Here is a 26932-nt window from a genome sequence, read left to right on the forward strand (position 1 = left end):
CTACATGTTTGTTATGGATTCTTTCATTTTCTAGGTTTTAGGATAGACCCTGATCTTAACCTGGACTTCCCTGGTGGCTCAGATGGTAAAATGTCTGTCTACAATGCGGGAGACCTGGGTTCAATCCTGGGGTCAGGAAGATTCCCTGGAGAAGGAAATGGCAACCCACTCCAGTACTCTTGCCTAGAAAATCCCACGGACGGAGGAGCCTGGTGTCCACGGGGTTGCAAAGAGTCGGACACGACTGAGCAACTTCACTTCACTGATCTAAACCTACTCAGCCTGGTTCACTAGGTGTAACAGAGAGTGTTTTGTACAGCAAATGAGGCCTGTATTAAATTTCTGTTGCTGCTGTAACAAATTACCACAGTCTTAGTAGCATCAAACAGCGCAGTTTTATCAGCATACCATTCTAGGTCAGAAAGCTAAAATCAAGGTGTCAACAAGGCTGCATCCCTTCTGGAAGTTCTGGGGGAGAATCTGTTTCCTTGCCTTTCCTAGCTTCTAGAGGCTACCTGCTTTCCTTGGGTTGCGGCTCCTTCCTCCATCTCAAAGTTGTCCGTGCAGTGTCTTCATATCTCTCTCTGACTCCCTGGCCTCAGCTTCCACGGTTCCATCTTCTCTGACCCTGACCCTCCTGCTTCTCTGTTACAAGGACCTTTGTGATTACATGGGGCCCACTAGGTGGTCAAGGATAATCTTTCCATCTCAAAGCCCTTATTCTGGATTTCCCTGGTGGTCCAGTGGTTAAGAACCTGCAGCAGTGAAGACTGCTGCTGCTGCTGCTAAGTCGCTTCAGTCGTGTCCAACTCTGTGTGACCCCATAGACGGCAGCCCACCAGGCTCCCCTGTCCCTGGGATTCTCCAGGCAAGAACACTGGAGTGGGTTGCCATTTCCTTCACCAACGCATGAAAGTGAAAAGTGAAAGTGAAGTTGCTCAGTCGTGTCCGACCTCAGCGACCCCATGGACTGCAGCCTTCCAGGCTCCTCCATCCATGGGATCTTCCAGGCAAGAGTACTGGAGTGGGGTGCCATTGCAGCCAAAAATAAATAAATAAATAAATATTTTTAATGTCCTTAATCACATCTGCAGAGTCCCTTTTGCCATGTAAGGTAACGTATTCACAGGTTCTGGGGATGAGGACCTCTTTGAGGGGCCATTATTCAGCCGACCACATGGCCTTTTCAATTTGGTTTGATTGACACTGGCTTGACGCGTGGCCCCTGTGCAACGCCTGCTGTGATGTGACATTGATGCCAGAACAACAATGCCTCTGTTATGCACTTCCTCTGGGGTTCACTGGGGAACCCAGGACTCCTCCCCCAGGTACCTTCCTTGCTCCACTCCAGGATGCCCATTCTGTGTGTTTTCTTACAGACCCAGTGAGTCAGATGTGACTGAGAAAGCCCATGGATGCCTCCTTCTCAGCATTCATGGAGCCCAAGCCTTGCCCCTCAAAGTGTGGTCCACGGACTACCAGCATCTGCATCACTTGGGGGCTTGTCAGAAATGCAAATCTCAAGTTCCATTCCAGACCTACCAAATCAGGACCTCTGCCATGGGCCCAGGAATCTGAGTATGCTAAATTTTTAGGAAGCATGGGTCTAGAAGCTTCTCTATTCATCCACAGCCGATTGGAATATGCCAGAACAAACCTGCCTGGGAAGGAGGGCAGGCCACCGGGCAGAGATAAAGAAGGAACCCAACACCTCATCTTAGCAGCCAGTTTGAGCGCTGATTCTTTTTGGCAAGGCACTCAGAAGTCCACTGCCTTTCTCTTAAGAAAATCTTTCAGGGCAGACAATATGCCCCCAAGTCCACCCTGGCCAGGAACAAAGTTGCTAGGGAAAGAAGCGGTATATAGAGGCCATAGGAGGACTGCATTCACAGTTTTTGGCTAATTTCTGTTGCTGTGTCATGTGACCCTGGGCAAGACACTCCACCCTCTGAAGTTAGACAGGCTGCTGCTGCTGCTAAGTCGCTTCAGTCGTGTCCGACTCTCTGCGACCCCATAGATGGCAGCCCACCAGGCTCCCCTGTCCTTGGGATTCTTCAGGCAAGAACACTGGAGTGGGTTGCCATTTCCTTCTCCAACGCATGAAAGTGAAAAGTGAAAGTGAAGTCGCTCAGTCGTTCCCGAATCTTCGAGACCCCATGGACTGCAGCCTACCAGGCTCCTCCGTCCATGGGATTTTCCAGGCAAGAGTACTGGAGTGGGGTGCCATTGTCTTCTCTGTAGACATGCAATAGAGTGCAATACTCACCCTCTGTTCTTACAAGGATAAAATGAGATGGTAATGTATATTACACATTCCTATCCAGGTATGATCACTGGTTTAGTCACTAAGTCATGTCTGACTCTTGTGACCCCATGGACTACGTAGTCTGCCAGGTTCCTCTGTGCATGGGATTCTCCAGGCGAGAATACTGGAGTAGGTTGTCATTTCCTTCTCCAAGGTACGATCACTAAAAGTCGGCTAAGTAGAAATGCAGGTTGGACTTGCCTGGTGGTACACTGGTTAAGAATCCATCTGCCAATGCAGGGGACATGGGTTCAATCCCTGGTCCAGGAAGATCGCACATGCCTTGCAACAACTAAGCCCCTGCATCACAACTACTGAGCCTGTGCTCCGCAACAAGAGAAGCCTCCACAGTGAGAAGACTGAGCACCGCAACTAGAAAGTGAGTAGCCCCTGCTTGCCACAACTAGAGAAAGCCCACACACAGCAACAAGCACCCGGTGCAGCCAAAAAATAGATAAATTTAAAAAACAAACCAAAAACACCTTAAAAAAAAGAAACGCAGGTTAATCTAGCCAAAGCTGCACTGGGATTTCTTTGTAGGAAAAACTGTGACGTAGGGAAAGGAGGGTTGACTTTGGAATCCTAAGATCAGAGTCTATGTCTGTGACCTTGGGTGAGTTACTGAACCTACTCACTTTCTTTATCTGTATCAAGGAAAGAGGAATACTTTTCTGTCTGGTCCGTTGTTGGGCTGGAATAAAATAATGAATATAAAAGGACCTGGCAGAGAGCTCAATAAATGTGTGCAGAATCAGAGGAAACAATTTACTAAGCAAATTAATAGTATAAACAATGGTGTCAGGGGAGATATTTGACATGCTCAGGAGAACAAACTTCCCCAGTACGTTCATGGCCTCTATTTGTTTTACCAACAATTCATGTTCCAATTATTCGTGAGTCATTTGTTTGTTCGTTAGCGCAGGTCTGAGCTGGAACTCAATTTGGCAATAGCTCCTTAGCCAGGATTTCAAAGTTATCCATGTCCTTGAAAGAATGAATATGGGAATTTAGTTCAGGTTATGGCTACATGAAAACATTTGCATAACTCCTGAGTAAGTTCCCCATGATAGACCTATAATATTTCCATTGGCTGCAAGTCCATCATGGATCCTAGGAATGGCTTTTCCTTCTCAGGGTGGCAGGGCTTGGAAACCAGGATAAATTCCAGGGGCTGTACCAACTTGTAGTGAAAGAAATTTTCAGTGAAGGCTTGACTGTATGGGACACCTTCTATGGAAAGATTTGTTCTCACTAGCATCTTTGAGAGTTGGTAGAATGGTGTTAGAGAAGGAAACGGCAACCCACTCCAGTGTTCTTGCCTGGAGAATCCCAGGGACGGGGGAGCCTGGTGGGCTGCTGTTTATGGGGTCACACAGAGTTCGACACGATTGAAGTGACTTAGCAGCAGAATAGTGTCATCAAAAAGAATATCAGCTTCCGAGCTGGACTAATCTTTGGTTGAATCTTAACTCTGCTGCCTCTGAGCTATGACTTTGTACCTCTCTTGAGCCTCCGTTTCCTCATCTGTAAAATGGGTGCCATAATAGTCATTCGATTCTGGTGAAATTGATGTGACCCATTTACATAACAGGTGCCCTGTACAAATCCTGGTGCTTCCCTAGTGGCTCAGATGGTAAAGGATCCGCCTGGAAAGCTGGAGAAGCGGGTTCAATCCTTGGGTCGGAAAGATCCCCTGGAGAAGGGAATGGCAACCCACTTCAATAGTCTTGCCTGAAGAATTCTAGACAGAGGAGCCTGGCGGGCTACAGTCCATGGGGTCTCAAAGAGTCGGACACGACTAGCAACTAACGCTTTCATACGAATCCTGGGCTAGAGTCTGTCCCCCTTCCTGCACGGGGAGGCACACTCAGTTCTGCAGGACAGTTTACTGCAAACAGTGGGTTTGGGCTCATCTTTGTGGCCCAGTGCCTGGCAATCAGTAGATGCTCAATGTGCACCACTGGACTGAATCTCTGAGTAGCCGATCCCAGCAAATCACTGAGGAGAACCAAAGTGACTGATGCGCAAACCGAATGGTCTGGTTATTCCTCCAGCCCTTCTCAATTGGGCAGACATCTGATTGATGCCTTCATGACCAGCCACAGTGGCCCCCGAATAGCCACTATCAGAATCAGCGTGACGTGGGTCCATTTGGGTATCTACAGACCTGAGCAGAACTGACATCTGATTCCCCAAACTGATTTCCCCAAAGTCACATAACTGGGGGAAGTCTTTTCATGTTCCTTGCATAAATGTCTATTTAATCACCATCCTGTCTCTAGCACTCCAATAACGTGTACATTTCCCCCCGCTTCATCACCGCAAAGACGCAAAATGGTTGGCTGAAGAGCATGGGCCATCTGCAGTAGTTAAGCCCTATTTTCCCCTGACTGCTCACTTGGATGGAGAACTTTGCAGCTAAGTCCCATTAGTCATTTGGCTCCTGCTCTCATTTCACAGAGGAAGCTGCAGAGGCCAAAGTCACATAGGCGGGTCAGGGCAGAATAGAGGCTGGATTGGTCTTCCCAGAAAAACCTCTGCCCCACCAAACCTGCTCCTTCCTCATCCAGCTATGTAGCTATGCCTTTGTGGCCCTGAGGATTTGGGTTCAGATCCCAGCTTTGCTATATGCTGGCTCTGTGACTTTCAGCTTAACTACAGAACTGCCCAGAGGGGCATGTCCCCCATCAGCCAAATGGCGATGATTACACAACCTTTTAGGGTGATTGTGAAAATTGAGATGGTGTGAAACGTGCTCAGCTTGGGTCTGGCACATCGCAGCCGCCCGGTACTATTTGCCTTCGTCCTTCGCTCGAAATGTTCACTGCAAGTAATATGAACGGAAATAGCTCACATTTATTGAGTCCTTACTGGGTTCCAGAAACTCTTCTAAGCATTTGACATGTATTAGCTCGTTTATCCCTCTTTCTCTAAAGGCAAAGGTATCTTTCTCTCCTCCCTGAAGCCATCCATCTTCACAACTATTGGGCTGCCTGGCCTAGCACCACTTCAACGGAATTTGCTGATTTTAAACAACATGTTGCTGAAATGATTTCTTGTTTTCTGTGGCTGGCTTGCAGCAGCCAGCCTGCTTCCTGTGACAAAGTGTGATGAAATCACATGCTGTTGTCTTGGCTTTTAGTACAGAGGACCGGTCCAAAATCTGCACTCAGGGTTGACTCCTGCAGATAGGGGGAGAGGGTGGTGCACGGTTAGGCAATGGGGGGCAGGGAAGGCTGGAATTCTGATGGAGTTAGGAAAGGGGGTGACAGCTGGATGGGGGTTGGGACCAGATGAGATCTCCCTGTCAGTGTGACAGCCAGCAATGAAAGAAGTCAGACATTTTGCTACAGAGTTCAAAAACTTAGTGTGGCCTCCAGGTGTTCACACCTTTGCATTGTTGTCATTGTTGCTGTTGTTGAGTTGCCAAGCGGTGTCTGACTCTTTGTGACCCCATGGACTACGGCACACATGGCTTCCCTGTCCCTCACCATCTCCCGGAATTTGCCCAAACTTGTGTCCATTGAATAGGTGCGTTGTTACTATTTCCCCAACTCATCATATCCAGCCCCAACCCCAAGCCCTGTGCACAGCTTTGAGCCACACTCAGCCCCAGAAAGGACGTGTCCAATTTCATTCTCTCATGTCTCCATTCTCCCCATTCGCACAAGGTGCCCCCTCTCCATGAAGCCCCGTTTCTCTCCTTCTCTACCTTGGAACTCCTACTGATCCTTCCAGACTCAGCTCCGATGTCACCTCCTCCCAGAAGCCCTTAGAGATCCCTAGTCTGCTCTGGGTATTCCTTCTGAGCCCACGCAGCACCTCTGGACTCCTGGCATCTGTTGCTGCTATCTCTTTCTTCAACAAAACTGCAGGTTCACGGAGGACACACCCCATGCCTTATTTAACGCTACATCCCCAGCAGCTAGTTTAGAGCATGACATACAGTTGACACTTAGTATACATTGGGTGTTGGAATGAATGAACCAGGAAATGAGCACATCGCCACTCAGGTAAGTGCTCCTGATAAGAGATGATAATGATATTGATCATAATTAATAACTGCTACCATGAGATACAAAGACTGTGCCTATCTCTTTATCATATTATAACAACAGCTCTTGAATACTGAGCTCCTATGCTGTTCAGGCTGGAGAAGGCAATGGCAACCCACTCCAGTACTCTTGCCTGGAAAACCCCATGGATGGAGGAGCCTGGTAGGCTGCAGTCCATGGGGTTGTGGAGGAGCCTGGTAGGCTGCAGTCCATGGGGTTGCGAAGTCGGACATGACTGAGCGACTTCACTTTCACTTTTCACTTTCATGCACTGGAGAAGGCAATGGCAACCCACTCCAGTACTCTTGCCTGGAGAATCCCAGGGATGGCAGAGGCTGGTGGGCTGCCGTCTATGGGGTCGCACAGAGTCGAACACGACTGACGTGACTTGGCAGCAGCAGCAGCATGCTGTTCAGGCAGGGGCTGGTCACTGCATACGTATTATCTTCTTCCCAGCTTTCAGGGGCTTAGCGAGGGAGGTACACAGCTAAAAAGGGACAAAGCCAAAGCTTAAACTGAGGTCTGCCTGGATGCTTCCTCTGACCCTTGCCTCCTCCCAGAGAACATCACTGCTTCTTGTCATTGGGCCCTGACTGGCCTCTGTCTACAGCTGTTCCCAGACCCTTAGGCCCTCCTCCGAGGCCCCATGCCCACAGAGCCTGGCCTCATCATTCCCCGTCCTGTCCAATTACTGGGGAAGGCTGGTCTTCCCGCCCCCAGGAAAGCCCAGAGCGGCCAGAGTGTTCAGAGCCTGAGGTCCACGGCAGAAGCCAGGGAAATCACATGGACAGTTGGAAGCAGAGCTGCTTTGTCTGACCACTGAGTGATTAACCATTTCGCAGCTGTGACAAACATAGAGAGGAGTTGCACGTAACCACATCCTGAATGGCCTGCGGACTAAAACCTGACAGACACGCCCCACAGCCCTCTGATCTCCCCTGTTGAGCTTATTTCTAGAGCCTGAGGCCAACAGGATAGAATGAGATATTGGGGCACATCTCCCCACTGGTCCCCCCGGAAGCTCATCCCTCACCTGGGCCACTTAGGGCTTCGGAACCCCAGGTACCTTGGCATCCTCATTCTCTCTCTCTCTGCTCCCCAAAGTAATAAACGCCCCCAAACTGACTGGGCATTTCCTCATTAGAAAGGCATTCCACTGGTACTCCCTGGAGAAATTAACCCAGGAATTCTGGAAAACAATGAGATCTTGAGGTTACCTGGGGAAGGTCTTCACTCCCCAAACCATTCCTGAGTGCTTAACATGCATATCAGGGTCTGTGTTGGGGGCTGAAGATGTCAGGGAAATCAGATCTGATTCCTGCTTGAGTCTGGGCAGTGTGTGTGAGGGGGAAGTGTGGTGACACTCATGCATGTGAGGACTGACACCTAAACGGGAGGCAGAGGGCAAAAAAGAGGAAGGTATCAGTTTCAGTGAGAAGCGGAGGTGGTGGTTGGTCAGGGAAGGCTTCAAAAGAGAGGAAACCCCAGGGCTGGAGGCTGAAGGATGACTGGGCATCCCCAGGTCACCATACGCACTTACGGTAGCAGAGGAAGCAGTCCAGCTGTTGTCAGCTGTTCAGCAGAGCTTGGGCACGTGGTACCAGAGAGAGCATGGCCAGAGATAAGGAAGGGCCCAGGTTCAGGGCCTGAGGAACCAGGACCTGGGACAGGTGAGTCACTGAAGGGTTTGAAGAAATGGGATGCTATGCTCTGAGTGGAACTTTAGAAAGACTGCTCTGACTATAGGGCCAAGGGTGGATGCAGAGGGCAGGGAGCATAAGCTGGAGGCCAGAGACCAGTGAGGAGGCTGATGCCCTTTAAAGGCGGCATTTTTATGGGGACCCAGCACAGTCTAGAGTGTCTATCTCACACATACCTACGTGCATGCTCATTCATTCAGTTGTATCCAACTCTTTGCGACCCCTTGGATTATAGTCCGCCAGGCTTCTCTGTCCATGGAATTCTCCAGGCAAGAATACTGGAGTGGGTTGCCATGCCCTCCTCCAGGGGATCTTTCCCACCCAAGGACTGAACTCACATCTCCTGCACTGGCAGGCGGATTCTTTACCATTGAGCCACCTGGGAAGCCCATAGAGAATGTGGTGTATGTACTATTGTTACCACCACTAGATGGAGCAGGAAATTAAAGAACAGAGAGATTAAGTCACCTGTCCAAGGGCACACAGCAAGTGGTCATCTCAGGATTTGAGCCATCAGTTCAGCCTGAGAGTTCACACTCTTAACCACTCACTATAGTGTTCCTTCATCAGAGCCGACAAAGGCTTGGGGCAGGGTAGAGTGGTTAAAGAAAGGATTCCTTAATGGGCCCACCCACTGTATATTAAGGGCTCCCCTGAAATAGCTTCTGGCCTCCATGGATAGAGGGGTGCAATCTTTAATCCTGAGGCCCTTGGAGAAAAACTACAGCATGAAACGTGATGGCGCTGAAAACTCCCAGGGCAGTACCATGACGTGAAGCCACTAGGGGTCACTTGAGTCCCCAGGAAGGTATGGAAGTAACACTTTGGTTTAGGTGGGTGTGGGCCTGCAAAGTCTTCAGACACAGGAAGGCAGGGTACGGGTGGTCACAGAAGGGTGTACCCCAGTGAGAAGAACTCGATTTTCACCAACTCAGGGCATTCCTGCCAGGGAGACTGAGGTCAGATGACTCCTGCAGGCACTATGTGCTCTGTAGACCCCTAACAAGTGGCCAAGGCTATGACCCCCTTGCAGGGGGCCAGTTTCCACTCTCCCAGCCTTGCTCCCAGAAGGAACAGGATTTGGAGGTGGCTGATGGCTAGAGTCCTACCCAGGGATCCTCTGATAGAAGAGAGGCCCAGGGTCAGAGAGGAAGGTTCCACGTGGCTTCTGTGTGTGCGTCTGGTGGTATACAAAGTTGGACTTTGAGCTTGCTGACTCAGGGCTCTGGACTGCATCTTAGTGCATCCGATCCCTCATCTTTAACATGGGAATAAAACTCTGCCAAAGCAGGGCTGTGGTAAATGTCAAAAGTGAATCCTGGCAGTTAGCCCGCGAGCCATGCTTTGTAAAGCCATCATCAGATGTGCTGAGTTTTCCAGGTGTTGTATAGCTTGGAACTGGAGCTGCTGATCCTTGAATGTAACAGTGAACTTCAGTCTAATTCTAGGGGCTGCTAGCGAGTGGTCAGCCCAAGAACAACACAATAAGCTCCTACAGGCAAACGAGCTCTGTTCCAAGATCACGTTCATGCGTCCAATTTTTAAGTCCAGCAAAGCCAGCCTAGATACCCAACTAACACGATTAGCTATATGGTACCATACTGTAACAGGTTTATAATACTTTTCACACAAATAATACATAAAAAAAACGAAAAATAAAGAAAACATTTTTCATCTTATAGCACAGTACCCTGAAGAGAACAGTAGAACCAACTACATCACCGCTGCTTTTATGCTTATTTCCAGACATCCTGGGCTTGAAATAAAGGTACTGTACTACTGTCTTCTATACAATACTGAACAGTAAAGGACACAAAAACACAGCCACTTGGGGAGGATGCACGCATGTGACAATGTACTCCAGACACATGAACTTATGTGATTGGACAGGCAAAGGTAGGTTTGTATCTTTGAAAGTTCGCAACTTGAAGGTTCGTATGTAAGGGACTTACTGTAAACAATAAAGGCTCATGACCTTCCTTCCTCTTTCTTTGTTAGACGGAACTCAGAATTGTATCTGAAGTCTGGGCGAAGTCACTTAGAAACATATGTTAACAGCACCTCCTGCTTGCTAAGGCGGGGGAACCATGAAATAGGTATTCTTTTAAAGCAAGCTGAAAAGCTCAGGAAACAAGGGATCTTTGGGGAGAGGATAATTCACAGCTACCGCTAACGCAGGCTTAAAGCAAAACAAAGAGAGTAAGACTGAGGCCAGGGTCACTATCCTAGACCAGGACTGGGCCAATCCGCCCATCAGAGCCCTGGCCTGATGGGCATCTGTGCCAACACCTGTTGGAACCAAAGCATCTCTTTATTATCCTAAAAAAAAAAAAAAAAAGCACTGTCAGAGATGAGATGGTCAGGAGGAATGCCTAAAGCTGGTAAAATCACCATCAGAACATTATGAACAAACTACACACATGGACATTCCCGGCACTGGTGGCAAAGCCCAACCCCCTGAAGGGGCATTTACACACGAATGGCTGGCCAGGCTGGTGCCACGCTGAGGCTTGGCACCACAACTCCTCCTAGGCAGACCACACAAAGCAGATACCTTCTGTCTGACAGCTGCCTTATCCAGACTCCAGCATGGGAGAACCAGCACAACAAAACGTTTACAAAGCCTTCAATATCAATTGAGCACAGCTTCACTATCTCTGCCATGCTGCTTTCCCACTGCCGGGCGTTGGCTCCCCTAGAGGGACAGACCCATTCTCACACCTCGTGGGGACAAGGGGCCCCATGGCACCCACCACGGCTCCATTTCCAGATTGCTTCTGACACAAGCTCGTACCAGAAGGGTACTTCCTGACACAAAAAGTACCAGAAGGGGCTGCTGCTTCTCCCACCAAACTAGGTACAGCTTCATCCTCCGCTGGTATTCTGGTGATTTCCTCCAAAGTCTCCCAAATTGGAAGTGTTTGGAAACTCTCGAGTCATAAGCTACTTAGAGTCCCCAGCGAGCTTAGGGGGTCTACCTGATTCTTGCCCATATTTAAAGAGCTTCCTATTGAGTTTCCCAAAGAGAACAAGCCCACACTTCAGACAGGCTTCTCTGTCTTCCCATCCCTTCACCCCCAACACAGAGTAGCTACGTGGAGTACTGTGGATCCTGGGGTGGGGGGTGGGGGTGAGGCCTGGAAGAAAGGGGACTGGTATTCCCAGAGGGGGTTTGGATGCAAAGAGAGAGGCCGGAACAAGGGAGCCAGAGGACTCCTCCTGCAGTGACGTCCGAGTTCCCATAACCTGGAGAATATGCGGGGGACCTAAGACTGGGTTCTGCCCCGGGCCTCTTGGGCTGATATCACCTCCAGGGGCCTGGGGTCCAGCCCCCGGGCTGGGGAAGAGCTGCCAGACCCCGGGGCTGGGGAAAGTGAGGGAGCAGAGGGAGCGGGTTCGCGCAGAGGGCCACTCACGGAGGAGAAGTTGTGCGGGCCGCAGAGCTCGCCGCGGTACTTGCAGGAGAGCAGCATGTCCTCGAGCTGGTGGCCCAGGCGGTCCATGAAGGCGGCGCTGATGCCCTCGAAGTGGCGGGGAGGCAGGAAGAGGCGGAAGTCGGCCAGCTTGCGGAACCACTGGCGGCGCGGCTCGTCCCCCCGCAGCAGCTCGCTGACCAGCGGGCGCGCCGTGCGGTTGGGCAGCAGCAGCCCGAGCCAGTGGCCGGCGTAGTAGAGGTCCCCCTTGGAGAGGCGCGGGAAGCGCAGCGGGTTGTTGTTGCACACGGTGACGGCGGGGAAGGGCAGCTGGCGGCTCCACTCGCGGTGCACACGCGTGTGCGACGGGAAGCTGAGCCAGTAGAGCAGGCGGTTCGAGGACCAGGACAGCAGCAAGCCGAGGGACGTGCAGAAGGCCAGCACCCAGAGCGCCCGCCGCTGGAAGGAGCCCCCGGGCGCCGCGCGCCCCGCGCACATGTGCCGCAGCCCGTGCAGTTTAGCGCGGCTCAGCGACGGCCGCCCTCTGCGGGCGCCCCCCGGCCCCTGCAGCGCCCGCTCGCGCTCGCCGCCCCGGCCGCCCCCGGGCTGCCCGGCCGCCGCCACCGCCGCGGGCGCCGGTTCCTCGCGGGCCATGCGGAAGCGTCCCGGGCCGGTGAGTGCGGCCGCGGGCCGCCCGGCTCCGCCGCTCCGGCTCATTCATTCAGTCCGTGGCTGGCGGCAGCGGCGGCGGCCCCGGCCGGGCGGAGCCGCCATGGAAGTCCGCAGCAGCGGTGGAAGCAGCAGCGGCAGCCGCCGCGCGCAGCCCGCGCCAGGGAAGCGTGCGCCCGAAAGGAGCTCCGGTGGCGCGGCATGCCCGCCCGGCGCCGCCACCGCCGCCTCCGCGGGCGTCCGCCCGGGACCGAGCCCGCCTCGGCCCGCCGCCCCTGGCACGGGCCTTCCCGAGCGCCTCCCAGGCTCTCCTGGCTCCGCGTCCTCCTGAGGATGCCCGACGCCGGCCACTACCTTTGGAGCGGCCCCGCTGGGCGCCGCCTCTCCGGTCCCGGGGTGCTGCACCCGCGTCCCCTTGTCCTGGACCTCGGGGGACCCTGAGCTGAGTCTCTCCGGGCTCCGCCTAATCCCAGCTTTTACGCTGGTCCCGGGAGAGCAGCCACTCGGCCACCATGCCTGATTCGGACATCCCCAAGGGTCCCCCGCCGGTGGCCCGCGGTGCTGGGACACCGTGGGGAGAAGGTGCCGGGGGACGAGCGCCCCCAGAGGCGCGCGGCCGCTCCTGGCTGGGCGGGTGGGGTGGGTGTGTACCGGGATGAACGGTCGCCCTGCTGGCCCTCTTTCCCTTTCCTCCGGGACCCTCCTAACTGCTCCTCTGGCTGCGCTCGGTGGAGACCTGCTAAGGCTCCCCGGAGTCCTGCGCCGCCGGCGTCCTGCGTTGCAATGTGACCGCCCTCGCCCGGGGCTGGGGGCGTCTCAGGGTCCCGCCGGAGGCTGCCGGCCGACGGGCTCCTTCAAGGCTGCTGGCCAGAGGGAAGTGTCGCTTCTCTCCCCGCACGGCTCTGCGAAGTGCCTCGAATTTCCAGAAAAGCCCGATCTCGCCGTCCCTCGCCTCTTCTTTTTCCTGCCTGGGTGCTCCAGGAGCTGGGGACTGCGGAGCCCCGGCTACTCCTCTCGGGGGTGACCCGGACTCGCTGCTCCGCGCGCCGGCTCCTCTCGAGACTCTCAGCACCGCGGTAGCGGCCGCGCCGGCTGCGCTCGCCTCCCGCCTGCCCGGCCCTCCTCGGGGCCCCCGGGCGAACTTGGGCAGCGGCCGCGCGACGCTGGCGCGGCTGGGTTTCCAGCACCTGCTCCTCGGCTCGCCGGCCCGGCGGCTCCGGGCTGGCGGGAGGGGCGGCGGCGGCGAGCGCCGTGCGCTCCCGGAGACGCGGTGCTGACGCGCACGGCTCCTCCTCGCTGCATTTTAATTCCTGGCCACTGTGGCCGCTGCACACCGAGCGGGAAGCCTCTTGCCAGAGCCGGCCGGATGGGGGATGCGCTGCACAGATGTGCCGGGTTGTGAGGGGCTGGCGGGAGAGACATGGAGTAGCAACATTGCGTGTCTGTGGGTCGTGTGTGGATGACTGTGAGGCCACGTCTCACTGTGTCGGGTGGGCTGTCGAGAACCCAAAGCCGCTGTCTAATGTGGGCCTTTGAGCAAGTGTGTGAGTGGGGTGTCAGGCGCTGAGTGTGGGTAGGATGTGCCTGTGTACGTGTGAACGGGCATCTCGGTGTATCTGGTGAGTTTATTTTTGCAGATGCTGTACTGTGGCTATTTGAGTATGTGTGTTGTGTGTAGGATAGAGGGATGGTGTGTATGCTCTACTTGGGTGGACCGTTTGCATTTAGCGGGTGGTGGGTGCCACGTGTGTTGATGTGTGGGTGGATATCGGCAGCTTCTGGACGTGGTGTGTAGTTGGTGTTTTGCATGTGTGCGGTGTGTAGAGGAGTATGTGTGTTGAGCTGCTGGGAGCAGCCCCTGGGTCTCTGGCAGATTGGGCCCAGCAGGGGCAGCCGTGCCTTTTAGGAGCTTCTGGTGTCCCCTCTTAGCCACTTCCCTGGGGAGGTCTGCTGCTCGCCCCTGACCGCAGTCCACCAAGCACAGCCTCCCTGGACGGGCAGGAGGGGGAGAGTGACTTCCGTGGACCTGAGACCCCAAGTCTGCCATTCTTACAGCAGGGTTCCTACAGCTGCTTAGCTGATGATGTCTTTCTTCCCTCCTGGGCAGGTTCAAGGTCTTCCACTAACCTCTGGGCACTTTGGACACTTTCATTCAGCTTTTTAATTAATCAATTAAAGTCTTTATTGGATGTGTTTCAATTTTGCTTCTGTTTTATGTTTTGGTGGGGTTTTTTGGTCCTGAGGCTTGTGGGATCTCAGCTCCCCAACCAGGAATCTAACCTGTACTCCCTACATTGGAAGGCGAAGTCTTAACCACTGGACTGCCACGGAAGTCCCTAGCTTTTTAAAATGTTCCGCCTTGGTGTGTCTCATTCACTTGGGGAAGAAGCTCCTGAAGTTGGGTTTTGCTAAAATTCTGCTCTGGATTCGGTTCCTTGAAGACATCTGTTGCTGGCTTTGGGGGAAGGTTCCGAATGTACCAGTTTCGTGGGGGCTCTGACAGAGGCTCACTTACCCGGGCTTCAGTCTGGTCCCAGCAGCCCTGGGAGGGGGGCCACTGTGACACATATCCTGGCCAAGGTCGGGGGAGCTTGGGAGTTCAGTGAAATGACTGATGAAGCAGCCAGACATACCCCCGCATCACAGCCCTGGGGCAGCACAAAGCCCTGTCCTGTAGAACCTTTGAGACCTTTTATGTTTCTGATTTGTTCGGCTGTTATGGGCTTTTTCTTTCTTGTTTTGTTTTGTTTTTTCCCCCTTGAAATGTACACATGCAGTTTTTGGTTGCCTGAGCATCTTCTCTGCCGTGGCTTCTCCTGTTAATTCTTCAGATGGGTCACCTCTTCACAGAGAGGAAGGGTATCCTGCATGGGCCCCAGGGCTCTTGGCACAGAAATCCAGAGGCAGACACAGGGGTGATCCCAAGTGATCGCGGGCTTTCTTTTTGGCACATGGATGCAGTGCGTTTCCTACACTGCCTGAAATCCCCCCCACCAACTTCTTGACCAATACTTGGACCAGCTCTGTGAAGTTCTGCCCTTTCCTCAAATCCCAGCTGAAACATTGCCTCCTAGGTAACTGGATTGATAGGCCCATCATAGCCTTTGTATAGCGCCTTGTCACGTGTGTGTCTAGGCTTTCCTTCTGGACGTGAGCCCTTTGAGGACAGAGACCACATCTCATTCTCATTTTTGCCTCTATCTCTTAGCACAGTGCCCTGGCACCTAGACAAAACACATCAAGATGGGGAAGAGGAGAAGGGAACTAAGATTTCCTGAATATTCCTATATGCCAGGCAACTGAACCAGACACATATTTAATTTCTCATTCCAGCCTTGGGGGTGGGGGGCGTGTGGTATTTTTACCCTCTTTTTACAACTGTCGAAAGGAGTTGAACTCAGCTCTAACTCATTCCAAAGTCTAAGCTTTTCCTTTCCCATCCTGCTGCTTTCAAAAGCATGAAAAATAATAACCGTATAATAAATGTAGGTCTTCCTAATCACTAGGACATGTTCCAAGTGACTTACGTTAAAAACAAGTGTCAGGACTTCCCTGCTGGTCCAGTGCTAAGACTCCGAGTTCCCAATGTGGGGGATCTGGATTTGGTCCCTGGTCAGGAAGCGAGATCCCACATGCCCACAAGGAAAGAGTTCACATACTGCCACTAAAGACACCGCCTGCGTGCCACAACGAAGACCTGGCACAGCCAAGTAAATAAAGAGTAAACCAAGCCTGCCAATGCAGGAGATGCAAGAGATCTGGGTTTGAGCCCTGGGCCGGGAAGATCCCCTGGAGTAGGGAATGGCAACCCACTCCAGTATTCTTGCCTGAAAAATTCCATGGAGAGAGGAACTTGGTGGGCTACAGTCCATGGGGTTTCAAGGAGTTGGACACGACTGAGCACCACCACCGAGAGCAAACCCAAAAAATGACAGAAAAAAAAAAGTGTCATAAACATTCTAAATGTTTAACCCTCAAAATAATCCGATGAGGCACATATGAATATTGCTGTTTACTCCAAAGGAGAGGACTCCTGACCACAGAGAGCTTGAGTTTCTCACCCCTAAGCCACGCAGCTTAAGCAGGAGAGCAGCCTTTCAGTGCAGGCAGCCCGTCTCCAGCCCCTGTGCTCTTAAACCCTGCCCCACGGCATCGGTGCTGTCAGAGCTACACTGACATGACAGCTCTCGTGAATCAGGCGAGCTCTCTTGGCTGAAAAAACAAATTTACAAGGCAGTTCCTGAACTGCCCCATGTGACCTATCCACCAAGAAGTTCACGTTTAGCATTGTGATTTCCCAATCATAAGCTTTTAAGAAAATTTCCCTTTTCCTGTTTGTCGCTAAAACATCTGTCGCTCCACACCTGGCTTCCTGGCCTTCGGTGTGACCTTTGGGCACCAGCCAGCCTGCATTTCTGGTGGGTGACCACCACTGCCAATTATCAGCTCTTTCTCCCACGAAATGAGTTTGCTGGGAGGGAAGGCCCATTGAAGTCAGTATGATTTTCTGTTTTTATAATCCTGTTGTAGGAGCTGACAGTTGTGGGCTTCATCAGGCTTCACTGGAGCCCTTGACATTCCTGCTTATCCCCAAATCCCTGCTGCTCAGGGGCATGGTTATTGGAATGCATTATGTTGCTCAGTCGCCCAGCTGTGTTCGAATTTTTGTGATCTCGTGGACTGCAGTACTCCAGGCCTCCCTGTCTCTCACCATTTTCTAAGTTTGCATCAGTGACGCCATGTCCATTGCATCGGTGTCCACTATTTATCCATTGCATTGGTGAAGCCATCCAGGCATTATGTCCATTGCATCGGTGATGCCATCCAGGCCTCTCATCCTTTGATGCCCTCTTCTCCTTCTGCCCTCAATCTTTCCCAGCATCAGGGACTTTTCCAATGAGTCAGCTGTTCAGATCAGGTGTGCTCCAGTATTTTGGAATGTACCTTAGGTACCACCTCACCCAGTTCTGCGGAATCCCTGCTACACATCCCATCAGTGACAGTCCACTGGTAACTGATTGTATTCCAAAACATCTGACAGTGTTTAAAGCTCCCTTTTGTCACATTGGAATCAGTCTCTTTGCAAATGTCTCCTAATTTATCCCTGGGGAGCCACACAAAATAAGTTTGATCTTTCTTTCACATGGGAACCCTTCAAAATACTTTATAAAATCAAAGTACATCCGTGGTGAAAGGGGCGCCAGCAGTCAGCCTTCTAGCCAAATCTTCAAGAAAGTCTTTTCTTCTCCAGATTAAATGCCGTCAGCTCCTTCATCTGTTTCTCCTGCGTTTTCTGCTCTTGGGATGGGATCTCGGATGTTGATGTCTTTAAAATGGTCCCATACCCATTGGTACGAACCCACCAAGCCCTTTACTTCAGACCTGATCCTTCCAGAACCTGATCTTTCTTCTGATGGTTGTGGGTTCTTTTCTGCCCCCATCACCACCTCTGGGATTAAGTGGAAGTGGTGGGAGGGAAGAGGAAAGCGTCGGCAGTAACAATGTATTCTTGGTGGCTCTGCTTAAGATGCCAAGTGCATTTTCTTTTAGGACTCCTGGTGATGAGCTGACACTGCTTCTCCTCCTAGAGTTCATTGCTATTACGGGGCAGGTGGGCTTCTGTGGGTCTATCTGTGAACCTAAATAGCTCGCCTTTTCTTCCTTCTTTCTCTTTGTTTTTCTTTTTCTGACCCTGTACTGCCCTGGGGTCCCTATCGCTCTGCCTCTCTCTTTCCTCCCTTCTCTTTTTTCCTTTTCCTTCCTTTCTTCTCTTCCCAATCTCTGCTTAAAGCCTTGAGGTTCCCTCTTATTCTTAGCTCATGTAACTGGTGACCTCTGAGCTCAATGAGGCGGCTACAGTGCCACAAGATCTCAGCCAGTGTTGAGTGGTCATGATGGGGGCTCCAGAGCTGCTAGAAAGGGCGAGCAGAACGTCACCAGGGTTTTGATCACTGGGCACCTGATTTCCCTATCCTTCCCAGCCTCCCTCCATGGGGCTGGCACTGGAGTTGCTGTTCCATCTCACTTTGCACATACTTCAGCCTCTCCACTGCTTCCCCCACTCACTCTATGGCTTTCTTATATTATACTTGGCCCCGCCTAGTACTTTCTTCTTCCAGGCTCTTTCTTAGATTTCTTTGAAATTTTTTTTTTTTTGGCAGTTTTTGGTCATCCTCATTTTACTGGAGTTTAAGCTCTCAGCTTCTCATCTTTCACCAGCACTAAATCCCAGGGCTCAGAGGGCAAACAAGGGCACACAGCCAGCAGAAGAAAGATGGGGACTGGAAGGACCAGGTACAGAGTAGAGGGCTGGTAAGTTCATGCTCTGCTGAACCACTGTGCTCCAGGGTGAAAGCAAATCCTGAAAGATGGGAGGATGTAATGTAACCTAATGTCTAATTGAACCCCTTCACTCTGGAGGGTGGGGGCAGCAGGATGAAGCAGAGGTCCAGAGAGGGGAATGGCTTGTATAAATCACACAGATGGATGCTGAGAAACATACAACCAGAACCCAGATTCCAGCTTCTGGTTTGTTCTCTGCTCACCCTATGTAATGGGCTTCCCTGGTAGCTCAGCTGGTAAAGAATCCTTCTGCAAGGCAGGAGACCCGGGTTCGATTCCCAGGTCAGGATGATACCCTGGAGAAAGGATAGGCTACCCACTGCAGTATACTTGAGCTTCCCTGGTGGCTCAGATAGTAAAGAATTTGCCTGCAATGCGGGAGACCTGGATTAGATTCCTGGGTTGGGAAGAACTCCTGGAGGAGGGGATGGCAACCCATTCCAATATTCCCTCCTGGAGAATCTCCATGCACAGAGGTGCCTGGTGAGCTAGAGTCCATGGGTTGCAAAGAGTCAGAATAAATTTTCAACAATCCATTTTGAAACCAGAAAAGTATTCACATGGTCAAAAAGGACAAAAGAGTAAAAAGTTTAATAAAACAGTCTCTCTACCCCTCACCTTCATGGCCACTCATCTTTCCTCCCTGAAGGCCACTAATGCTATCAATTTGTTGTATAATTTATTAGTGATACTTATGAATATACATATGTGTGTATAATCACCATATGTCTCCCTTTTCTCACGCAAATGGTTGCATTCTGTGAATACCATTTACTAGAGTAATTGTATTCTATATTCTTCACAGCTTTTTCTTCTCTGTGTTTGCAGTTATTTTATGGTTGCCTTCCTTTGGCATCTCATTCCAACTTCTGTTATTTTCCTCAATTTCTCATTTCACGTTGTCCTGCTCTTCCATCCAAAAATGAGAGTGGGTCCTATGGCAAGGTGGTACATAGAGCTTGCTGTTTTATTATCAGATTTTCCGTTAACTCTTTGTTAGACATGCTGATGGATGAAAGCCCTCGTGTGGATAATCTCAAACAGCAGGCAGTGCAAAAATATGTCCATTTGGTGCTGAACAGTATTAGATGATGCATTTGCAAAGGATTTAATTTTCTAGTCATATTTTCTTTAAACTAATTATAACACACACACACACACGCACAAACACAGGCAAAATTGAGTGTCCTGAGCACACAGCTCCAGTTGGTTTGGGAAAGTGGTCCAAATATGCATTGGTAGGTAGAGAAAGCCAGTTTTGGATTCAGAAATTTCTGTGACTAATATAGAGAGCAGGTAAGACACACCCTTGAGAGAAACAGAGGGTGTCACGGCCAAAAGCGATCTTAGTGAGCATGCGGTTACTCTTAGAAGAGGAAATCGATAAACAAAGTTTAGTGACTTGCCCTGGTCACTGGGAAGTTGATTTTATGATGGTGATGATGATGGTAGTGATGTTGGGTGATGGTGATGATGGTGGTGGTTGATGGTGATGGTGATGATGGTGTTGATGATGTTGGATGATGGCGATGATGGTGTTGATGATGATGGCGATGATGGTGGTGGTTGATGGTGATGGTGATGGTGGTGATGATGATGGTGATGGTGATGATGGTGTTGATGATGGTGGTGATGGTGATGATGGTGGCGATGGTATTGAATGATGGTGTTGATGATGATGGTGGTGGGTGATGGTGATGATGGTGTTGATGATGGTGATGATGGTGGTGGTTGATGGTGATGGCGATGATGGTGGTGGTTGATGGTGATGATGATGGTGATGGTGATGATGGTGGCAATGGTGTTGAATGATGGTGTTGATGATGATGGTGATGATGGTGGTGGGTGATGGTGATGATGTTGGATGATGGCGATGATGGTTGTGGTTGATGGTGATAGTGATGATGGTGATGATGATGGTGATGGTGATGATGATGATGGTGATGGTGATGATGGTGGCGATGATGTTGATGATGGTGATGATGGTGGTGGTTGATGGTGATGGTGATGATGGTGTTGATGATGATGGTGATGATGGTGGTGGGTGATGGTGATGATGTTGGATGATGGCGATGATGGTGGTGATGATGGTGGTGTTGATGATGGTGATGATGTTGTGGTGATGATGGTGGTAGTGGTGAGTGTGATGGTGGTGATAATGGTGATGCTGATGCTGATATTTGATAGTGAGAACTAATTGTCAGGCACTGTGCTTGACATGCATGAGCTCATTTAACCCTCACAGTAACCTTATGAGGTATGTGTCACCATTGTAGCTCTTCTGCACAGGAGGAAACTGAGGCAGATTGGATAAGTAACTTGTCCAGTCAGTACATGTTTTGGCTCTGAAGTACAGGGCTGAATTAGGTGAAATTATGACTGTAGTGGATATTGACTGAGCACCTAGCATGTGTCAGACACTGTCCCAGGCATGGGAAATGCAGCATCTACTAAGACGTGATCTCTGTCTTAGCTTGCGGTCTAGTGGGGGGTGTGGGTCAGAAAGTACATACTTGTATTAAAGTATGATAAATGCTATGCCAGAGTGTGTGGAGAGGGCTCCTGTCCCTTGGTCTGAGAGCAATCATCATACACTGAATTTGGTTTCCAACTGAATTTCCCCATGCATTTTCATTTTCTCACCCAACTCATGGAGAACTGTTTGACTCTGTCTACAGGGATCCACGTTGGAGCCAGGATCTGAGACCAGAGGCAGCACCAGCAGAAGTCCATGTGGAGGAGCCCTGACCCATGACATCCATGTGCCCACATTCACATCCTCCTCCCGATGTGGGTTTTTGTGTCCTTGGTGGTGTCCTGTTGACCTGTGACATTTACTTTCTGAAGCCAGATCACATCAATAATGAATCTCTCTCTTCCTCCCCATCACCTTCCCTATTCTGGGTTTAGGCTTGAATAACTGGGTGTTGGTTGTAACTCTAACCATAAAGTTAGCAGAGCAATGGAGCTTTGCACCCTTTTCTACCTAATTTCCTCTCCCATACACATAACAAAACTCATTAAAACAGTTAAGCATAATAACCGTCTCTAGTATAGTTACCATCCACTCATGGTACAAAAAGGCAGGCAGTTAAAATCGGATTTAATGACAGATAAAACCCGAGGTACAATTAGGCATTTTATTTCTCAATTCCTTGGCTGTCCCCTTCTCAGCCATGACTTAGTAGTACCCTGGCTCTCACCTCCCCTTCGGGGAGCACTCACTAACCAGCCCTGAATCTGTCTTGCAGACAGACCCTCTGCAGTGACTCAGAGATTTCAGGCTGGGTTGATTTGTCAAAAGCCTCCTTCCCGGCTGCCTTCCCTCGAGCCACTGCTTTTCTCTGGCTCTGCCACCAGCAGTTTGTTTACTTCCTTCCCCTTATAAATGACCCGGGCCAAACCACTACCTCGGGTTTCTCTCCTCCTGGTTTATCTTGCCTGTCCACCCACAGGAGGGGCAGATTGGGAGGGGTTTTGTACATTTTTTTCCAGTGGTACAGACCTCTGTGATTATCCAAATAGAAGACAGGGCACAAAAGGGCAGGGAAGGAAAGGCAGGATAAGAAAAGGAAAGGGGAAGGGAGGAGATGATGGGGAGGGAGGGAGAGAAAGATAACACAGCATCTGCTGGGTGCCTATCACATACTATTACGGACACCACGGAATGTTTTTTATTTTTTAGGCTGCATCATGCTGCTTGTGGGATCTTGGTTTCCCAACCAGGGATCGAATACAGGCCCTCAGCAGTGAAAGCACCAAGTCTTAAGCACTGAACTTCCAGGACATTCCCCCACGTGATGTTCTTTCATGACAGTTCACGATAATATGATCCCATTTTACAAATGGGGACATAGAAATGTTATCCTTCTAATCCTACTCCCTCTGTTGCTGGTTTAAGCACAGCTCAAACCATAATTACCCAATGCAACCACTCACTGAGCTGGATGTCAAGCACTGAGTTAAGCCTCATCTTCTAGATATAGAAAATGGGGCTCAGAGACAGGAAGTTACCTGCTTAGGGTCACACAGAGTAAGTCGCATAGCAGCCGAGCCAGGATTCCAACCCAGGTCTGACTCCAACGTGTTGTTAATTATTAGAAAGGCAGGAAATTGGGAGTTAGAAGAGAGAATAGATAACGTGGGTGGCAGCATAATTTAGAGTTTTGCAAAAGCCCTCAGGGAGATGGAGGAAGTGAAAACAGAAGCCAGGTTCTCACTATCGGCAGTGCATATGGGGCTCTTTTTTCCCCCAGTTTCAGTACGATGCATCATGGACAGAGCTAAAAAGTATAGGAGCTCAGAGGCAAGGAAGAGGTTTAGGGGGCTTCCCCAGTGGCTCAGTGGTAAAGAATACACCTGCCAATGCAGGAGACACGTGTTCGATTCCTGGTCCAGGAAGATCCCACATGCTGCGAAGCAACTAAGCAGGTGCTCCACAACTACTGAGCCTGCGCTAGAGGCCGGGAGCCGCAACTGCTGAGCTCTGGTGCTGCAATTACGGAAGCCCACGCACCCTAGAGCCCATGCTCCACAACAAGAGAAGCTACCGAGTCCCCGAGCGCCACAACTAGAGAAAGTCTGTGCAGCAAGGAAGACCCAGCACAGCCAAAAATAGGTATATAAATAAATACACTTATAAAAAAAAAAAAAAGAAAGAGGTTTAGGGAAGTACACATGAGTACAAGTGCTATAGGCTGAGCCAAGTAAGTTGAAGAAAGCCCCACAAAATATTTCCTCTCTCAACATCCAAATGATGAAACACACTGAAAACCATCACGTGGCTGCAAGGTGGGAAGCCATCTTTACAAACCACAGACTTTGAGCCTACTGTCTCCCTCCCTCCTTCCTCTCCTCTCTTCCAGACCTCAGCTTTGCTTTCTTCTTTTAATCAATACTTCTCTAGCCCAACAGTGCTTAAGTTTACTCATTCAATAATTCGCAGCAGCCTACAGTACTAACACACAACGTCAGATTCAAAACAGCCTTCTGAAAGCCCCGGAGTTATAAAGGTAAGTTCATTAGCTCAATGTGCAATAAGAGCAGAAAACAGTTTGTACCCTTTGACCTGGAAATCCCATGCCCTAGAAGCTTCCCCAAGGAAATAACCCCCAAAGTACAGAGGTATTTGCAATGAGTGCTTTTCATGCTAGGAAAAAAAAAGAAAGAAAGAAAAACAGTTCACATGCCCAACACTAGGCAAACAGCTAAGATAATGATGGTGACAATATGTTCATGGAAAAATGATGTCATTTTTAGAGAAAAGATTAGGACAAGGATGCCGGTGTGTTAAGTTAGAGATGAAATAGCAACAAGTAAAAAGATCTGAGCACAAAGGGTACATGCACCATCCAGGGAAACACCTTTGTACCTGAACAATAGTCAGGGGAGAATTAGGAGAGACAGTGTTTATTAATAAACAGGGTTTTTTGAATTCTTTGATTTCAGAAAAACAAATGAAACATAAGCAAGCTTACCAAAGCCAAGCTTGGAAACAAGGATGCTGTAAGAAGAAGAATTTCTATCTCTAGGCAGTGGGATCTTTGGATCACGAGCCACTGGACCTGGTCCTCTTAGCTAATCTCACCAACCTTCCCGCTGTGGCACTGCCCACGTGCTAATGGAAGCGAACCATAGGTGCTGCCCTGATGTGTCTGGAGCCATCACCCTGAACCCTGCCCAGTCCCATGTGTTCCTCCCGATTCCTGGGTACCCTTCCCCTGCATGACAGGATCCCTGCCTCAGTCTCAATCCCTTTTGAACAAAACCCCGGCAATAGCTCATACGATAGATGCTAAGTGTCCAAATAATAGCTCATAATAAAAGCTGACACGGAGGTGAACTGTCCCCAATATGGGAGAGGTATTTGATGACGATCACACTGAGTTGTTGCTTTCCTGTGTCCTTTCTGCTGGCTGAGTCTCTGAGAACTGTCTCTGATCATGGACACGGAATCTGTACCAAAGAGGAAATGACTTCTGAAACAAGGCGATTTTATGAATGTTTAAAATGTCTAGAACATTAAAGGAATCATATTTCAAAAAACAGAACAAAACAAAAACCAGACTCTGCCTAGAGACCTTACTCTGACTTGTGATTAAACTCACGGCTGGCTGACTTGGTTTGGCGCACTTGACCCCGCCTGGACCTCAACAGTATGAAGGGTCTGAGCCCTTTCTCCAACTGCATCACGCTTCTATCTTTAACTGTGGTTGAAATTCTCCTGGTCTTGGCACCGGTAATATTCTTCATTCCAGTTTAGAGGCAGTTCAAAGAGATAAGGAACAGTTTGAGCAGTCACAATGCGTGCCTCCGAACTAATAATAATGATAAAAGTAGCCTTAATTAATTGAGGATAGTAATGGGGCAGGCATAGAGCTAGGGACTTTGCATGCATTATCGTATTTAACCTCCAAATAACCCTAGTGAACATGGTATTCTTTCTCTTTGTGCCAAAGAGGAACCTGAGGCTGAGAGAGATCAAGTGGATTATTTAAGGTCAAATTCGGGTTTTGCTGATGTTAAATTCTCCTCCTAACCCCTATTACATGATACAACCTTCCAGCCACTATCGCATAGTTTGAGCATGAGTGAACCTTTGATTTTAGGGAGCCTACTTTTACTTTATGTACAATCTTGAAAACTTGCTTGGTTATTTGTTTTTCAGGCTCTCAGGAGAACAAAAATGATATACATCATGAAAAGAAACAAGTAGATTCAAGATTCAAGTACCCTTATATTCAGAGTGTATAGCCAAAGTTGGACCGCAAAGGAGAAGACAAAACTATAAAAACGGGGACTAAAAGGACTGAAAAAAAGATGCCACTTAATGTTGGGTAACCTCCATATGTTTCTAATCACCCTGAGTCTTTTAGCCTCAAAATAAGAGTTGGAATTTACAATGATGGTCTTGAGTTGCCAAGATCACATTTTATTGTGCATAATTTGCATAAGAATATATGAAAGAATGGGATCTTTTTCAGAAGCAGTTTTGGACAAATGGTTCCATTAAAAAAAAAAAGTTGTGGTGCTCAAAAGAATAAATAAATCCTTAACTCTTGGAAATGTTGGCTGTGCAGAAAAACAACTTATTGCTTTGGAAGAGAGAGTCTAAATGACAAAGGTCCATTTCTTTCTTTGGTGCATTGTTGCAGCCGTCACCTTGAACAAGCTTCCCCGCTGTCATTTTGGTTGATGGCCAAACCATCATTCGGTATATAGCTTAACATTTCCAATTGATTACGATGCTGTCAGTTGGGTTATGTTGTGGGTGTTTAGTTGTTCTATAAAAGGGAGTTTTGTGGTATTTAAATGTTTCTTTTCTGTTTCTTAAACTAAAAATAATGACAGACCAATTTTTACCTCATTTTTTTTTTCTCTCCCTGCAGGAAGAAACAATAAAGGAAAAACGGGATTCTATTTGAGAAAACAGTTCTCCTGGTCATGTCTCCATCAGAAACATTTTAGGGTTCTGTTCTGTAGGACTTCAAAGTCTTATGCAAATGGTGATGGAATTCTGACTTAAAGATAGGTGTCAGAAATCAGAATGTTTCATCTAATGGAGCTCATTTATTAGTTTTCTGAAGACGAACTTCCCTTGGAGGATTTTGTGTGCCAGTGTGTGTATGAGTGTGTATATGTGTGTATGCATGTGTATGTGTCTGTGTGTGTATGTGTGTGTCTGTGTGTTGCCCTTTTACATGTTCACACTAATTGACAAAAAGGAATGTGAAATGTCTGTGTGATGTGTTGACAATATATCATTTTAAATTTGGAACTGGACTTTTAGACAGGGGAAGAGAGATTTCATTCATGAATTCTGCATCCCTTTTTCACCTAGAAATCTTGGAATTATCCTCAACTAAGTCCTTACTTTGGAGGAGGAAATGGCAACGCACTCCAGTCTTCTTGCCTGGAGAATCTCATGGACAGAGGAGCCTGGTAGGCTACAGTCCACGGGGTCGCAAAGAGTCGGGCACGACTGAGTGACTTCACTTCACTTTCACTTTCAAGTCCTTACTTAGTTGGGCTTCTGAGGTGCTGCAACGATAAAGAATCTGCCTGCCAATTCAGGAGATGCAAGAGACGTGCATTCTATCCCCGCCCTCCCCCCGTCAGGAAGATCCCCTGGAGTGGGAAGTGGCAACCCGCTCCAGTATTTTTACCTGGAGAACCCCATGGACAGAGGAGTCTGGTGGGCTATAGTCCATGAGGTCATAAAGAATCAAACATGACTGAGGCACTGAGTAGGCACACAAGTTTTTACTATGACTCCCCCCACCACCCCCAACATTCCATTCATCATTAAAGGCTGTCCATTCTGTCCCTAAACTATTCTCAAGCCCCTGGGCTGTGTTCGTTTCTCATGGCTGCTAACTTGGTTCAGGCCCTCTGGTCTACAGCTCACAGCCTACCCCGTTATTATAGCTCTTAATGGGCCCCTTGTCT

At 49.6% G+C, this 26932-nt stretch overlaps 1 protein-coding gene across 2 annotated transcripts in view; it reads right to left on the reverse strand.

Annotated features, from left to right (window-relative positions):
- The window catches only part of ASIC2 (acid sensing ion channel subunit 2), a 1207926-nt gene that overhangs the window by 283060 nt on the left and 897934 nt on the right, over window positions 1-26932 (reverse strand). Inside the window, exon 1 of one of the 2 annotated variants that reach the window (XM_070390447.1) lies at window positions 11477-12286. The exons of the other annotated variant lie outside the window; for it this stretch is intronic. Coding sequence (XP_070246548.1) covers window positions 11477-12190 — 714 coding nt within the window. The 5' untranslated portion in view covers window positions 12191-12286. Of the gene's footprint in view, window positions 1-11476; window positions 12287-26932 lie in introns of those variants that run through there. 2 annotated transcript variants of the gene reach the window in all.

Source organism: Bos mutus, chromosome 19 (genome assembly GCF_027580195.1).
Source record: "Bos mutus isolate GX-2022 chromosome 19, NWIPB_WYAK_1.1, whole genome shotgun sequence".
Classification (NCBI taxonomy): domain Eukaryota; kingdom Metazoa; phylum Chordata; class Mammalia; order Artiodactyla; family Bovidae; genus Bos; species Bos mutus.